The sequence below is a fragment of the Rattus rattus genome, chromosome 5 (assembly GCF_011064425.1).
Source record: "Rattus rattus isolate New Zealand chromosome 5, Rrattus_CSIRO_v1, whole genome shotgun sequence".
In the NCBI taxonomy this organism is placed as follows: Eukaryota; Metazoa; Chordata; class Mammalia; order Rodentia; family Muridae; genus Rattus; species Rattus rattus.
In genome coordinates this window covers 97,189,046-97,207,154 of record NC_046158.1, presented here as the reverse complement: position 1 = coordinate 97,207,154, position 18,109 = coordinate 97,189,046, and the positions used below count along the sequence as shown (strand labels likewise).

Here is an 18,109-nt window from a genome sequence, read left to right as displayed (position 1 = left end):
TGTACTTAAGGAAGCTAGAAAGATGACTCAGTGGTTAAGAGCACTTGCTCTTGCAGAGGACCTGGGTTCAATTTCCAAAACCCACAAAATGGCTTAGATTCTTCTGCAACCCAGTTCCAGAGGATCAGAAAGGCACACATGTGATGCACATACATGCATACAAGTAATGTATTCACACACACACAAAGTAAATAAATAAATCTTTAAAAAAAAAAAAAAAAAAGGTGTACTTACAACAGGCAGCGCCAGCAAGGCAGCTCACCTGTAGTCTGGCGCTCAGAAGGCAGAGGCAGGAACATCAGGAGTTTCAGTTCTATGGTTATTCAAGTGCATGTCTCAAAATAAAAGCGGGCAAGCAAAATAATAGTAATTATTATTATTGTTATTTTGTTAAATAGAAGGTAAACAAGCAGAAAAAACAGTATCAATCAGAATGAAAGTTGTGGGTTGGAGAGATGGCTCAGTGGTTAAGAGCACTGACTGCTTTTCCAGAGGTCCTGAGTTCAAATTTCAAGAACCACATGGTGGCTCACAGTCATTTGTAATGAGATCTGATGCCCTCTTCTGGTGTGTCAGACAGCTACAGTGTACTTATATATAATAAATAAATCTCCTTAAAAAGGAATGAAAGTTGCTACAACTATGACTGTACTAGCAACAGTTTTGTCTACTTTGCTTTTACTTTTGAGGGGAAGTGTCGGGAAATCCTAGAGTCTCAAGCACTCATTCATTTAGTTATACCCACTACTACTGTTGTATAATTTAAAAGTCTGCATATTATAGTATGTTACATACCTCGATAAAGCTATTATTATACATATATATACACACACTCCCCAGAAGCAATATTTTTCATACCTGCCCTTCCTACTAACAGCATGAAAAGAATTAGAGATTTCCTATTTGACTTCCATGAACTCTTACCCAGAACCGAGTGCACATTAGAACTGCAAATGGGTCAAAAAAAAAATTTTTTTTGCCAAAGTCTTCTGTGTATGTGTGCCAGTTGCATGCAGGTGTATGTGTGAGTGTGCATAAAGGTCAGAAGTCAACCACAGAGCACCTTTCTCTGGTGCCAACCATTTTGTTTATTGAGACAGGGTCTCTCACAAACATGTACTACAATGCCCACCTTTTAAATGTCAGTTCTGGGGATCAAACTGAGGTCTGTGTTGCATGACAAGCACTTTAACAACTGAGCTATCTCCCCTGCTTGCTAGGGTTCTTACGTGCAAAATGCCGAGACCTGATTGTGCTAACTTCATCAGAGAGGGGATTACTAGAAGGGCATTAGTGCTTCACAGGAGTCATAAAAGAGCTGAAGTATAGACTCAGCAAAGAGACCAAAGCGAGGCAAGCCAAGCATCTGAAAACCAGCGGTTGCCTGAGAAGAAACCCACTTGGATGCTGCCACTGTGAGATGCACAGTTGTGCCAAATTACTCTGCCCCCACAACCCTTTTTCCCTTGAAAATCACTAAATATCACAGCTTCTTTGTGATCCTATCTCAAGATCCAGAATCCTACAAGGGAGCCTTCCTTCTGCCAAGAGGGTTTAAGTCTGTCTTATTTTACAGAGTGCCTGAAAATAGTCAATAAGCCCCTTATCCTTCACAGTGGGATTCCTCCAAAAAGGTAGATATTCGGATGTCTAAAAACAAGTCAAGTGTCTAGCCCAGTTCAAGAATGTGAACATGAACTTTCTCATGGGTATTTATTATACAAAATGTTAATTTTGGCTTAGACTATTCTTTTTTTAAAAAAAAGATTTATTTACCTTATGTATGTGAGTACACTGTAGCTGTCTTCAGACACCCCAGAAGAGCGCATCAGATCCCATTACAGACGGTTGTGAGCCACCATGTGGTTGCTGAGACCTCTGGCAGAGCAGTCAGTGCTCTTAACGGCTGAGCCATCTCTCCAGCCCAGCTTAGACTAGTCTTATCTTATATATTAGCCTTCTGGAGAAGATCAAGAGAAGATTTTTAGATAAATTATTCTGTGTATCAAAAGTCCCACAAAGGGAGGTAGACATAGCAGGATCAGAATTTTTAGGTCATCTTTGACCTAGTGAGTTCAAAGCCATAAACAAAAGTCTCACCAAATGAAGTGAAGGACAGAAGATGTCCTTGTGATTTTACTTCAGAGCAGACTGAGATATCTGAAGCTGTCAAAATCCTTATGCTGGATGTCGGATTCCTAATTACATAATTTAAAAAATAGAGGTTGGGGGTTGGGGATTTGGCTCAGTGGTAGGGCGCTTGCCTAGCAACTGCAAGGCCCTGGGTTCGGTCCCCAGCTCCGAAAAAAAAAAAAAAAAAAAAAAATAGAGGTTGGATTTTACACTGGTTGTAGATAGAACATAATTGCTTCAAAAAGAAAGCACTATGAGTGAGTTGCCTCATTAAGAAATTTACATTGAGGGGTTGGGGATTTAGCTCAGTGGTAGAGGGCTTGCCCAACAAGCTCAAGGCCCTGGGTTCAACCCTCAGCCCTGGAAAAAAAAAAAAGAAATTTACATTGAGAATTGGTCATGGTGGTTCCTGCCTTTTAACCAGAGATATGACAGAGACAGAGACAGACAGAGACAGACAGAGACAGAGACAGAAAGACATACAGAAACAGACAAATAGAGACAAAGTCAGGGAGAGGAAAGGAAGAAACTTACAAGGAGGGAAGCATTTTATCCAAAGAAAATTGTACATCAGCAGGGTTTCTGCTTCACAGAGTTTGTACAAACTCAGCTTGACCTGGTCATAGACACAGTGAGGATAACCATGATTGCCCCTGAGTAACTTTAGTTGATTTTCATCACATAGTTTCCTAGTAACTATAAGTAAACTAAGTTATATGGGGAGCTTTGTAACTAGATCCCAGCACAATCAATGCCAGATGATGTTGATATTGAGTTCTACCTTGAACTCACTTTTTTTTTAACCAGAATATACATTTCCTTTTTTCTGGCAGGTATCCCCTGGTCTTATTGCCAAAAAGGACCATACTTCCATCCACAAGTTCCTAATAAATTGAACTGAGGTCTTTCTGCCTCTTTCTTTCTTCAGTCTCATGTGACTTGGAGCCTGTCTTTCATACTGGACTGTTCTAGAACAGAGTTGATATAATTAATAATTTAATTCAATTAAAGCACATATTATGGTGCTTAGCAAAGTTGCTGGGTGTAAAAACAAGTCAAAAACCTCATTTCCCGACTCTGCTTGACTTTTAAACAGAAATATGCTCTCCAGCCTGATTGTCAAGTGATTTGTCTGCAGGCTTGAGAAGCACTAATATACAACATGCCAGCATTCCTTGTACTTTGTGGACATCTAGCATCATCTGAAAACATTTAAAATTTTAAAATATCATTGAGTTTTTGTTGTATTGAAGATCAAGCCCAGGGTCTTACACGAACTAGGCAAATGCTTTCCCACTAAGCTAAACCCCCAGATCCTGTCTCCCTCTTTTGAGTAGAGAACTTCTGACATTACATTATTGCCTTCAAGAGGTGAAAACCAGAAACTGTCTATGATGGTTCATTTTGACCTTACAAGATCAAGAGACAGCCAGGAGATCAGTCTGTATTTATCTAGCACACTCCTGGGCATTTCTGGGAGGAGGGTTGATATGTGATACAGAACTGGGAGGGAAAGACGTACCTGCTAAAGATGGAATAAAAAATAGAAATAGAAGAAAGCCTGAACTACTGTCGATGGACAACCGACTCCAGCATGTGGATTGGATTTGGAGGACTTGAATGAATTGGTAGTGTTCTAAGTTGTTAATTTATGATTGTAAATTTAAGAAGGTGTACTTCTCCAGCAACTGGGTCATTCACAGCTACTGTTTAAAGGCATCTCATTGTGGTATCCAGATATCTGAAAGACCAAATTAGAAATCAAGAATGTGAGTGAGGGGGTGGTGGCACACACACCTTTGATCCCGGTGACTGGGAGGCAGACGCAGGTGGTTTTCTGAGTTCAGCCTAGTCTACAGAGTGAGTTGCAGAATAGCCAGGAATTCACAGAGAAATCTTGTCTAGGAAAAAATGAGTATAAAGAATGTATGTGACACATGAAGGCTTGGCACACCTTAATGAAGCATTGGGAACCTCATTCTCACGCTCCTTTCTGTAAGCCAGGTAACACCCAACTTCTTTCTTTTATTCTATGAGTAGCATTGCTGCAGTCTTGTCTGTTATTTATTTTGTTGTTTTCTAGTCCCTCTGCTTTCCACTTCTCTTAATTCATAGTCTAAGAATGCTTACAGCTGTGAGGAACAGAGCACTCTGTGGTGATACTTGCTCATGACAGTAGTTTGCTGCAACCTTTGCCACACCGATGGAATTGGAACACAGCTCCTCAGCCAAGTAACTGGTACTGGTGATTGGCTGAAGTCTTTCGGCATCTTACTTTGTGGTAGGGAAACAGCTTTAGAAACTGGGATAATGGGCCTCGACTGTTAAGAGTGCTTGCTGCTCTTCCAGAGGACCAGGTTCAGTTCCCAGCATCCCCATCAGGAGTCTCACACCACTTCTGACTCCAGTTCTAGGGGATCCAACACCCCTTTCTAGCTTCTACAGACAACAAATGGAAGACATACACATAAAAAAGTTACCCCAACATCTTTTAATCATTGGGAATAGGAATAACTAAAGAAACAAGTTAACAATCATTGGAAGCTTTGTACAATAGTTTAATTTTAGATAAGATCTTCGCTTGCAGTTCAGATTGACCAGGAACTAAATACATAGTTCAAGCTAGTCATGAACTCCACAGCCACCTGCTCTCAGCTTTAGAATGCTAGGGTGGCAGGCATGCACTATTACAGCTGGCTATTGAAGGTGTTATAACTCTCTCTCTCTCTCTCTCTCTCTCTCTCTCTCTCTCTCTCTCTCTGTGTGTGTGTGTGTGTGTGTGTGTGTGTGTGTGTGTGTGTGTCTGTCCTCTTCCCTTCTTCTTCTCATCATCTTCCATAAGTCTTGGGTGCCACTTGTAGATTCATCTGTCTGTCTGGTGGTCCTCCTCCTACACTAAGCTGGGGCCCATAACTAGTCTTATGTGTTCTGAATTCACACTTACAATACATACAGCAGAGTAGGAGCTTAGTTTTGTTTTTGTTTTTGTTTTGTTTTGTTTTGTTTTTCTTCAACTAAATGAAGTCTCAGGAGTCAGTGAATTGAGTCCCCGATGTCCTATGTCACTGTGGCATGCTCTAACTTGAGATAGTCAAGAGGTAAAGGTAACACAAATATTCAGAGAATTGTCTGGGTGGTAACTGATACACGATTTACTGCCCCCCAGATCTGTATTTTCACCCAATATTGGGATATACTCTGAAAACAATCCAAGCAAGGGCAGTTGGAAAGGGGTGCGCCTAGAGCCTTGGGGCTTTGAGGACCATCTAGTTTTGCAAGCTAGGCAGGGACCTTCTTTCAGTAGGGCTTTAGAAATCATGATCTGGGGAACAAGAAAAGTCTAGAAAACTGACTGCCCTATACGACTCGGGGATGGGTGGTGGAAAACTGGAACTCTGCAGCCTGCAAAGAATCACTCCGGTCCTGGAGAGTGAAGGTACTAAACTCTGGATAAGCGATTCCATCGTTTCCTGGCAACCACTAGTTCCGCCCACCGATTGCCCGCCTCTGGGCGTCATTAATTATTTTACCAATCAACTCACAGAACGACAGAAAATCAGACATCAATTGGAGGGCTCCTCAGCTCCGTCACTCAGAGACTCCGCCCCTCCCTGCTTCTTCCTGACTGCCAGCGACAAACCTGAGCCGGGTGTTTGGAAACTGCTGGGCAGGTGATTGCGGTAGGTGAGGGGCAGCGGTGTCAGTGTTTAGCATCTCTTACTATGTCCTGACAGCGGAACACAACTGAGGGCATCAGGGACTGGATCATCAAGGCGAGTGATTTGTTTAGGCCGGGCGACTGAGGCCTGGTATCTGGACACACCGTCTCCTCTACGGTTCTGAAGGTTCCGGAGTCAGGGACACGCGGGGGGAGGGCGAGTGAGAACAGACTTGGGGTTTGGGTGTGTAGAGGACTTCAGTGGAGATTCTAAGGACTTAGTGACATATCTGACCTTTTTTACTTTGGGCCCTCGCGCTGGCTGGACTTAGCTGGAATTCAGACTTTGCTCTTGTCATCTTTCTTGATCTTTAAAAGCCCTCTTAAAAGAAGGCATTGACAGAGTCTATAAACCTAGATGGTTATGGAAGCCCCTAGGCTCTGCGCAGAGCCCTTCTCCCATCTCGGTGTGGGCGACTTTCAGTGTGTTTTTCAAGCAGGCCGTTGGTGCTGGGTGAAAATAAGGATTTGAAAGCAAACCATCATATACCAGCAATGCAGCTTTGAGCAAACTGCTCATTTGATCTTGTTATTTCCTCTTCCTGCTTCTTCCTCGTCCTTTTCCGGTTCTACTTCCATCTTCCTCACCAGTTCCGGGAATTCATACTCTCCTGAGTGCAGGAGTCGCAAATTTGCTCCACCACACCTAACTGTGTATAAAATGATGAAAATGCCTCTCTCTCAGTATTTGCATTCATGGTTAATTATCTGGGTGAACACATTGCATACATTTATTGAGTTATCACACTTCACTGCAAAAATATGGGCAATTAAAGTAGTAGTAATAAAGTGGAAAAAAGTGTGAATAGGGGTGTGGAGGAACTTGAAGTACACAACCCACTGCTACTGTAATGAGCACATACCCTTCCCTTACGATAGGACCCAACACTTTCACGAAGCACCATTTTTGCTGTTTTCACAAGTAAGGGACTATTTAAGACGGCCAGTTTGTGTCCCACTGAAGACAGATCCTCACTGACGAATGGTAGAACAGCTGTATGAGGGAGGTCTGCAGAAGGCAGAGTAGCTAGCCACTGGTGCACAGTGGGAACACGAGGTCTTGTGTTCATTGAATATATAAAATGCAAGGGCTGGAGCTGTCTCAGACTCATTTATGGAGTCTCATCCTGTAGGTGAAGCCATTGCAAGGCGGCAGACTCCACTGTCTAGCCAACTGTAAAGCTCCTTTATGGACATCTCAAACTCCTTTATGAATTTGTAGTGTGTGTGTGTGTGTGTGTGTGTGTATGTGTGTGTGTGTGTGTGAGTGAGTGTGTGTGTGTGTGTGTGTGTGAGTGTGTGTGAGTGTGTGAGTGTGAGTGTGAGATAGCGTCTCACTATGTAGCCCTGACCTGAAACTTAGGTAGTCCAGGCTAGCCTCAAATTCACAGATATCCTCCTGCCTTTGCTTTGCCTCTGGGATGCTGGGATTAAAGGTGTGTACTACGACTTGTCTACAATACACACACACATATAAATATTTTTTTTTATTTTATGTGTGTTTCTCCTGCATGCATGTTTATGCACTACATGCATTCCTGGTGTCCACAGAGCCAGAAGAGGACATTGGATGCCCTGGAACTTTTGTTAAGGATGGTTGTGAGCTTCTTTGTGGATGCTGAAAACCAAACTCCGAGTCATCTCCCCAACCACTGTACTGCATTCTTCTTTCTTTCATTTATTTTTTTTAAATGTATTTATTTTGAGACTTCCTGGCTGTGGAACTCATAGAGATCTGCCTGCTTTTGCCTCCCAGGTTCCAGGCTTAAAGGCACTCACCACCGTCTCCAGTATGGTACTGTGTTGAACTAGGCTTTACTCACTTGGGTTTTGTTTTCCAGCTCCAAATGAAGATGTTTGAGAGCCTTGACTCTTCAGCTACAAAATCTGGCCGTGATCTCTGGGCCGAAATCTGCTCTTGTCTGCCAAATCCTGCCCAAGAAGATGTTTCCAACAATGCCTTCTCGGACTCCTTTATGGATTCCCATCCTGCAGGTGAAGGCAGTGTGGCGGCGGCAGACTCTGCTGTCCAGCCAGCCTTAAAGCCCTGGGCTCCCTTGCATGATTCAGAAGTGTATTTAGCATCTCTAGGTGAGTGGTCTGTCTCTATTTCTGTCTGTCTGTCTGTCTCTCTGTGTCTGCCTCTCTCCCTTCCCCTCCCTCCCTCTCTCTCATCTCCTTTCCTCCCTACCCATTCCCAGCCCCTGTGTTTTCTAGGGTTTTTTGCCCTTGCCATGTGGGCCAGATGTAATTTTAGGGGAAGTCTCAGGTTGTTTGCTGGAAAGGAGCTCCCGCCTAGCCCACGCCTTTTCTTGTACTATCTTTAAAACTGTTTTTGTTGACTTCTGCTTTAGACCATTTCATGTAAATTCTGTCTTATTTCTGGCATCCTGTAGAAACCCTCTTGTTTATAAACGGTTGCCCATTTCCACTGAAGTAAGTCAAAACTGTTTTGTACTAAGTACATGGGGATTTCCAATGGCTGAAGCTTAAAAAACTATTCCATTAAACAGATTACTGGTGGGAATGGAATCATGTTGCCAGAAAGTCATTCTGTCTCTGACAGCAATTTTTAAAAGAGTATGTATGTGTGGCTGTATGTGTGTATATGCACGTGCAGGTCGGTGCCCTTGGAGGGCAGAAGAGGGTCTCAAATCCCTCAGATCTTGAGTTACAGGTCGTTTTGAGATGCCCAACATGGATGCTGGGAACCAAATTCTAGTGCTCTGAGAGAGCAGTATGCATTCTTAATAGATGAGCCATCTCTCCAGGCCCCTGTTGGCCATTTAGAAAGCATTTCCTGAACACATTTTCAGTATCCTGTACTGTGGCCATAGAATAAATATCTAGAGAGCCCACACACAAGAAATCAAAACTGTTTCATGCAAGGGAAAAGGGGACTGTCAGTCTAGGGCAGTGTCAGCGACACTTTTTCTATGGCTGTGACAGAACATCACAATGAAGAAAATGTGGAAAAAGAAAGATGTTTAATTTCTTTCTGAGGGTCAGAGTTCATGGTGGGAGAATAAAGTCAGGTTAGGGTTGGGGTTAGGGTTTAGGGGCTTTGAGAGCTTACATCTTACAAGGTAGAGAGAGACAGAGACAGGGACAGAAACAGAGGGAGGAAGAGAGAATACTGGGAATGGCATGAATCTTCTGAAATCTCCAAGCCCACCCACCACCACTGACACACCTCCTCCAACAAGGTAACCAGGTATTAAATATATGAGCCTACGGGAGCCATTTTCATTCAAACTACCACAGGCTGACTCTGACTGAGATATTTATTTATTTATTCATTCATTTATTTATTCTGCTTTCAAACCCAGAGTTTCAGACATACTGGTCAAACCAAAGTTCTTCCTCTGAGCCATATCCCCAGTCTACTCCCCACCCAATGCTTCTGCTTTTAGACAAGGTCTCCTGTAGCCTAGGCTGGCCTTGAACTTACTGTGTAGTTGAGGATAACCTTGAATTTCTGATCCTCCTTCCTTCAACTCCTGAGTGATAGGGTTTACAAGGCAATTAAACACATCTGGTTTCCCTGCCCTTTTAAATATACTTTTTAAATGGGTGCATAAAAATGCAAACATTCTATGTATCAACTCTGTAGTAATTTTTTTTATCGACATATTTTCTTTTTAGTATAGAATACAGTTTATTCAGGGAAGGGGAGTCAAAAGGGTAGGCAAGGGACAGAAGGACAGAGCAGGAGCAGGAAGGCAAGAGCAAGAGAGAACAAGAGCCAACATATTGTTTTATTTTATGTATCTGAGTAAACTGTGGCTGTCTTCAGACACACCAGAAGAGGGCATCAGATCTCTTTATAGATGGTTGTGAGCCACCATGTGGTTGCTGGAATTGAACTCAGGACCTCTGGAAGAGCAGTCAGTGCTCTTAACCACTGAGCCATCGCTCCAGTCCCCTTAACATATTGTTAAGTAAACCTACCTTGTAGAGAATTCACTGACAAAAACAGTAGTAGGTTGACAATTCTACCGCTGCCACACCCACCACTCTTCTTGCAGTGTGTTAAATAATCATCCCCCTTTTTCTAAAAGACAAAACCTAGTTATGTGTTATAGAGGCATCACTCTTTTTGCTTCCTTCAGGAAAAACTGAAAATCCCTTGGCTATTAACATATATCACCTGCAGGGCTTTTGTTTTGTTTTGTGGGTGAGCTCTTACTAGTAATTTAAAGGAACTGGGTGTTTGTTGCTTTGATTGGTGGTATGCAATGTTTCAGTTCATCTGTACGTGGTGTAACTGTTTAAATCAGGATAAATACATCTCCTCGCGTGGTTTCCATTGTGGTGAGATCCATGCGTTGTGAAACTAAATCTGGGAATTATTATTTGAAGAAGCCTAGTCCTATGGCCTGTTTAAATACTTTTGTTATTTTTACGGTTGGCGGGAGTCAAATATGAGTCCCCTGTGAGGCAGTCACTCTGCTACTGAGGAGGACATCCTCTGTAGAAGGACACAAGGACGAGCCAGAAGAGGGCTTAGATGAGTGCTGAGAAATGGGATGACAGAGGATTTCCAGTAAGGACTATTAGAAGGAAAAGTCCTGAGGAAAATGTAGTGGAAAAGTGGAAGGCAAGATGTGGGGTTCGCGTGAAATTGATAAGGAAGCCAGCAGGAATAGCAGTGCTCACAGTCGTGGCTGAGGGGCCTGAGAGTTCCGTTTGTGGCAGACAGAACATCTGCTGCACGATGATAAGGAGCAGGGCATTGGTCTGGGGAAGAACCAGATCCCTTGGCTGGTTGATAACAAGTGACCTGGCCTTATAAGAAGCCCTCTTGAAGTGATGGTGATGATCAATGAATATTGGTCGGAAAGTTAAAACTCCACTGGCCTTTCTATAATCAGTTAAGAAACTAACTGGAAATTAAAAGTTCCATTTTGTGGCTGGAGAGATGGCTCAGTGGTTAAGAGCACTGGCTGCTCTTCCAGAGGTCCTGAGTTCAATCCCCAGCAACCACATAGTGGCTTAGAGCCATCTATAATGGGATCTGATGCCCTCTTCTGGCATGCAGGTGTATATGCAGATAGAACACTTACAAAATAAATAAATCTTAAGGGGAAAAAACAGATTTCCTTCTCAAGGAAGCCAAGAGCCTTTTTGCAGCCCAGGAGAGGACTGGGTGATAATGGCAGGCAGGTTTGGGTGTGTGACAGTACCTGGCTCTGCCTGCCTGTTAAAACCACATCTGCTTGGGAACTTAGCACACTCAGAAGCCCATTCTAGCCCCAAAGAGTACCCATCTCCATGACAACTAAGACCAGACAATCTGAAGATTGTTTTTTATTGCCAAATAAACCTGTGCCAAAAAGAATCTACCAATAAGAGCAACAATTATAAATCCAGCCAGATAAATGCATTATCCTTTTTATATCCTTAAGGAAACAAATATTAACGTTTATCAGCTGCAGGTGTTTTACTTGGGTGGGCTCCTGCTGGTGACTTACAGAAATACAAGGTGTTTATTGTTTTGGTCAGCAGCTGTTAGCTGATGTCACGTGTTTAGAAATGGAAACAAGACTGTGGATTACAACATTTCTCCTAGTTTTAAGATTAACCGCCATCCCTCAAACAGCTATCATCTGCTTGTTGTTTTGAGCATCCTTTCCTACTCCTTCCTTCTAGGGTCCCAACCACAATACTAAGTACTACAACACCATACTTCACCCCGGGGAACCAATGAGATTCCTTGGGCTCACTTACAGAGCATGGGTGAGGGGTTACTTGTAGGAGAATGGATGACCTCAAAGCAGGTAACCCTGAAAGACCTCATGCAGTCTGGATGATGGCTTCCTAGTAGCTGCATAGTTGGAACTCCCTTCCCCGGCTCATACAGTGTAGCACCCCGTGAGGCTACCCACATGCAGGTAGGGCAGAATGGCTGTAAGTGCAGGCTGGTGAACCAGAATCACAGATGAACGTCCAACAGCCTCCTTCCTCTAAGGTAGTTCTCAACCCGTGGGTCACAACCCCATAGAGGATTAAATGACCCTTTCACATGGGTATCAGATATCTACATTACAATCCATAATGGAGGCAAAATTACAGATATGAAGTAGACTTGAAACAATTTGTGTGGGGGTCACCACAGCATGAGGAACTGTTTTAAAGGGCCACAGCATTAAGCAGGCTCAGAACCACTGCTCTAAGGGAATGTCAGCAGCGAACAGGTTGCTGGTGATGCTCTCCTGGAAGCGGGCATCTGATTTGAAGGGGGCAGCTGTTTTGCTTGGAGAACCTTGTTCTGTGACTCATGCAGACTCACACTTTGCTTAACAATCAGGATTTGGTCTGAGAAAGGCGATTTCATCAGTGAACAGGATAGAGCGCACTTACTCAAAGCAAGGCACACATGACGTCACCTGTCTTACGGAATCACTGTGGCATTTGTGGCTTGTCCTAGACTACAACATGACTGAATCATATAGTTGAAGTGACCTGTAAATTAAGGCAGAAAGAAATGGTAATGTCACTTCTTGTGTACTTCTAAAGGGGTCTCCTCAACAATTAAAACACAAAGAAGAGAAATTAAAGGTCTAGTACCAGGAAGCCCAGTGAATCACTCTCAAAGGCTTACAAGATGTTTGCTTTTATCAGGTGCCAACGTCCAGGCCACAAATTGAGCAAGTTTTTGAAATGTTGGGCGATATTTCTCTTTAATCAAGAATGCAGTCCCACATAGAGATCCTGAAGGTCTCTTGTTATTGCATTCCTATTGAGTCAGTTCCAGCATCTAATGACCCATTGGGGTTCTCCATCCCCTCAATTCTTTCTCAGAGGGTTGGAAAACACTTCGTGTCCTTTTAACAAGAAGAAAACAAACAAACAAAAAAACCTGGGGTTGGGGATTTAGCTCAGTGGTAGAGCGCTTGCCTAGGAAGTGCAAGGCCCTGGGTTCGGTCCCCAGCTCCGAAAAAAAGAACCAAAACAAAACAAAACAAAACAAAACAAAACAAAAAACCCATTTGCTCCTCAGAGATGTTATTTTCAAGGAGTTGGAAATAGGAGCTAGAATACACATGCCACGCCAGGGGAAACGGGCATTCCTTAGAGAGATACCTGCTGGGATCCTGTGATTTCAGAAAAAAAAAAAACAACCCAAACAAACAAACCGTACCATTGATTTACTTATGAGAGCCTGTGGTTCTTCCTTTTCCCAGGGTTAAACATTTACTCGATATAGTGCAAGACATGGGAAAGAAGCATATTCAGACAACTTTCATTTTTTTTCTCTAAAAACGAGTTATTTTGCAGGGTCTGTATTCATCAGTAAAAGGATTTTGGGGGGTGCGGGGGTCTGTTTGGTTGGATATCTGAGACAAGGTAACCTGGAGCTTGTACTGTCACTGGAGAGAATTGCCCACTTAGCGTAGTGTACTTCAGACTTGATTAAAATGTCATCTCATAGTTTCTATGCCACGCTCCATTTCTTTTCCCTTCAGAGAAGAAACTAAGAAGAATCAAAGGTTTAAACGAGGAAGTAACTTCCAAGGACATGCTTCGAACTCTGGCCCAAGCTAAGAAGGAATGCTGGGATCGATTCCTCCAGGAGAAGTTAGCCTCGGAGTTTTTTGTGGATGGACTTGATTCCGATGAGAGGTAATTGGCTGACAGCCGGCTTCACTAAGAACACTTCTCACTCACTAAAGAACTCAGGTAGAGTGATGTCAGAGGACTGGTACCAGTTACTACTGATATCCCTTGGAAGGTTGTCCAGTATGTCCTTGTATGGACCAGTAGTAGATTTTTTAGGTACCCTCAGCTACCTCTCGGCCACAGATGAATAGAGTTGAGGATAAGCCGCTGTCTTCAAGCCATGCCCTGGAGAAATAGGTACTGAAGTGCCAGCTAACCATGTCTTCTTATCCTCTAATCCTCAGTACCATAGAACTTCTGTCCTAGTCCAGCTGCCCAGTAATGCGTATGGGTCAAACAGATATTTGTTAAGTATCTATTATGTGCTAACACTGTGCCTGGTGATTGGAGGAGAGTGTCTGAGTTGCTTTTCTTTTGCTGTGATAAGACATCATGGCCAAGGCGACTCACAGAAGGGAGGATTTATTTGGACCTTATGGTTTCAGAGGGATAAAAGTCCACTGCCGTCACAGCAGGGATGCATGGTAGGGAAAGCATGGTGACTGGAGTCAAAGCTGAAGCTGAAAGCTGCGGGTCTTCATCTTCAGCCACAAACAGGAAACAGAGAGAGTAAACTTGGAATTTCGGGAGGTTTTGAAACCTCAAAGCTGTCCCTCAGGGGTGCATTTTTTGCAAGCAAGACCAGACCTCCTAATCTTCCCAAACAGCTGGAGACCCAAGTGTTCAAATGCCCGAGTATATGAGAGACATTTCATTCACACCACCGCACTTCACTCCCTGTCGCTCACAGACTGGTGACTGAACCGTAACGCAAAATGCATTCAGTCCAACTTCAAAAGTCCCCACGGTCTTTCGGTTTCAACACTGTTTTTAATGATGGAGGTCTTTTATGAGACCCAAAGCAGCCCCTAAACTGTAACCCTCCGTAAAATCACCAACCTACTCCAGGTTCGGTGGGACACACTGTCTCAAGGGGCTAAGGCGGGGAATGATGGATTAAGACCCTGATGTCTCCTTCTCACCTCTGAGAGTACACGCCAGGGTCTTCAGACCTGCACTCACACACAGCACACATGTACATCACACGTTTTTAAAATTAAATTAAAAAAAATTAAAACGCAATTTTAAAAATCGATGGAAGGAATAACAACTAAAATTTTAAGTAAAGGCCTTAGCGGGATATGACGTAAGCTCCCAACACATAGTTGATACTGATTTTGAGAGTCCCACTGTGTCATGTGAAGATGCTATTGCCTGAATCAAGACGCATGTCTAAATAAGACTTGATAGTTACCCTGATTTAACTTACAAAGCCCTTTCACTCGTGTCCTCATGCCTCGAGTCGGCATACCCTCAGATCCTTCAGAAACCAGTGCAGCCAAAATGCCCCTGGAAGGCTCAAAAACTAGTATATTTTTCATAGATTCCTGACCTGCTCATAACTTGGCATAATGTCCTGTCTTCCTGAAGATATCCTTCTATTCCAGTTCTAAGACGATGAGACCTTCTCTTGCAGTCAAGTAAGAATTTCCTTTCTGAAACCAGATCACAGAGTTTATGTGATCGTACAGGAAACAGTGCGACCTTCCCTGTGTTTGTTCTGATTTTCCCTTTTCTAAACTATTTGAACAGTTCCATGAAACAGGCAGTCGATAAGGGATAAACGTCTCTTTCACCTGATTCTCTTTGTGTTTGTGGACATACACCATCCCACTGCTTCTCCCGACCTCTGACCTGGATTCTGTTCCTCTTACCTCCATTTGTGGGAACACAGCTGTCGGTATACAGAGCAAGCTCTGGGAAACTGTAGCTGTGCATTTAAACAGGTCATCGTGTATTCCGTGAGAGCCAGGTAGGAGAATCCTCTGGTGAAAGATGCTACTGTTGGACCATAGTCCTACGGCTTTCTGCTTTTGTTTGTTTAGCTGTTTGTTTCATTGGCTGGTTAGGCACATATGGTCTCCTTCTGTAGTCTAGGCTAGCCTTGAACTTGTGACAGTCCTCCTGCCCCAGCCTCCTGAGTGCTGAGGATTCTGGGAGTGAGCCACCAATACCTGGCTTCTGTGAGTTATTGACGAGCAGAGAGTGAGGTTTACAGTACTTGTAGCCATTTATAGTCTACTTTGAATGTGTGATCCTGGGTACTTAAAGGAAGTAGGAGGGAGACATGAATCTGACAACCAGTCAGTTCCCCTCTCTACGCAGACAAATGAAAATGCCCCCTGGCCTAGTGCCCATTCCTTGGTGGGAACATTGGGTTTCTATCTCTCGATCTCAATCTCTGTGTCACCCCACCCCAAACCCCCAAATTACAGTTCTTACAAATAAGCTCTGTTTGTGTAATTGAGCCTCACACTGTCTTAGGTGGAAAAGACCTCAGATTTTCTGTCTCACCCATAATTTGATATTTATTTGGGTGTTTCATCCCCTTGACAATTTTTTTCCTCTTCAGATTTGAGGAAACAAAAGCTGAGACTGAGGTACAGCTCTTCAGCTCTTCCCATCAAGCCTTCAGAGGCCCTGCTTTGAAGGGGCCCCGGCACTGCTCAGAGCCAAAGTGCCCACTCGGGGGTAAACGATGCAGTTGAGCTGCCAGGATGTGCAACTGTCAGAGTATTAGTAGCATGGCTCTCCCCGTGTCAGCAGGGAAAAGCCGAGGTGGGAAGACATCGGTGGTGGGCAGGAGGCAGGACTGGAGTAACTGAGCCAGTCATCAAGTAGTTAATCAGTGAGATCTGACCCAGCCGTTCCTTCTTCTGATCTTTTTTAGCACCTTGGAACATTTCAAAAGGTGGCTCCAGCCAGATAAAGTCGCCATCAGCACAGAGGAGGTCCAGTTTCTCATCCCTCCTGAGTCGCAGGCCGAGAAGCCAGAGGCCAGGGACGAGCCAGCGGCAGCAGAACAATAAATTACACACACATACGCCAAGCAGCTGTCTGGGGCCCAGGGGGAACAGTGGAGAGCTTGACAGCACGGCTGCAAGGAGAAATCCAGGGAGGGGGAAAAGCCCAGACTTCCACTGCGCAAAGCAAACAGCTGCTGGCCCCTGGGGACTTGCTTAGAGCTGCCATGTGTGACTGTCCTGGATGAAGTGAGGGACCCAGTATGCGCTGGATCAAAACACTGCTGTCCTTCATGTCTTACAGCTTGACCGCACGCTGCTGCTGCTGCTGCTGCTGCTGCAGGTTAGAGGTCTGTAAGGACCCAGTGAAGAGCAGAGCAGGAAAGTGCATGGAGACGCTGGAGCTTGTATATAATGGATCAGTCCAGCGAGCTGTGTTTTCTCTCCCTCTGGATTTTCATGCCTGTGTCGCAGGCATTCCATAGTTAAGTAGTCAGGAACAAGTGTAGCCAAGGACAGTGAAGTCAGTCTCCTTGAGTCCAAGCCCTTGCTGGGCGTGCTTTCTCACTCATTGTAAAAGGACAGACTCTCTGGAACCTGGCTTTTCCTTTTGATTTGTTCCTTTTGTCAAAAAATGGGGAGAAAAAGTGTAAAACTGTGGGTGTTTATATCTGTGTAGATATATCTTCTATTTCATGGCTTCTCCCCCAGCTTCTCCATGTAGGAACTTTACACATTCCAAATTAGACTTGTAAATATGGTTTAGTGTTTGACACAACTCTTGATTAATTCTAAACTCGCTTCCCGTGGCGGGCTCCCCGACTGAGCTTGCATTTACTCCTTGTTTATTGTGTTGTTCATGTAAAGTTTGAGTTGTCTATGTAAAACTTTCTCATTGAAACAACGGTATAGTGTGGGGGGGGTGCCATTGACCCATTTCCTCTCACATGAACAAGGGAAGTAAAGACAAATGTATGCCAAGGCAGGGAGCCAGCAACCTTTCCCAGCCTGATGTGCATAGCAAGTTCCCGGATAGCCAGGGCTACATAGACAGACCCCATCTCACAAAAGGAAAAGGTTGGGGGCTGGAGAGATGGCTCAGCTGCACTGGCTGCTCTTCCAGAGGTCCTGAGTTCAATTCCCAGCAACCACATGGTGGCTCACAACCATCTGTAATGGGATCTGATGCCCTCTTCTGGCACACAGGTGTAAATGCAGATAGAACATTCATATACATAAAATAAATAAAAAAGTATTTTCTTATTTCATTATTTATTTTACTTATGTCTATGTATGTTTGCCTGTGTGAGTTTATGTATACCATGTATGAGCAAGAGCCCATGATCACCGGAAGAGGAGGTCAGATCCTTTGCAACTGAAGTTACAAGTGGTTGTAAGATGCCACGTGGATGCTGGGTGGACCCAGGTTTTCTGCAAGGGCAATAAATGCTTTTAACTGCTGACGTGTCTCTCCAGTCCCAGGTCTCTTGTTTTTAACATGTTTCTGACAGTTTACACTGAAATGTTCTGTGGTAAGATTCTGGGGCTGTGGCTCCTGGGTGACAGTGTCCAAATCCATAATGATAAGAAGTATGCTTAAAACTTTTTAGAGAGGGGGCTGGCGAGCTGGCTCAGTGGTTAAAAGCACCAACTGCTCTTCCAGAGGTCCTGAGTTCAAATTCCAGCAACCACATGGTGGCTCACAACCATCTATATGCCCTCTTCTGGTGTGTCTGAAGACAGCAACAGTGTGCTCACATAAAATAAATAAATTAAAAAAAACTTTTTAGAG

At 43.9% G+C, this 18,109-nt stretch overlaps 1 protein-coding gene across 1 annotated transcript; it reads left to right on the top strand.

Moving 5' to 3' along the window:
* Nucleotides 1-5,726: 5,726 nt before the first annotated feature.
* Ccdc32 (coiled-coil domain containing 32) lies at nt 5,727-18,099 on the top strand. Its single transcript, XM_032903946.1, has 4 exons — nt 5,727-5,813; nt 7,693-7,942; nt 13,321-13,477; nt 16,245-18,099. The coding sequence occupies exons 2-4, from the start codon at nt 7,699-7,701 to the stop codon at nt 16,381-16,383; spliced, it is 540 nt and encodes a 179-aa protein (XP_032759837.1). The 5' UTR covers nt 5,727-5,813; nt 7,693-7,698; the 3' UTR covers nt 16,384-18,099.
* Nucleotides 18,100-18,109: the final 10 nt, after the last annotated feature.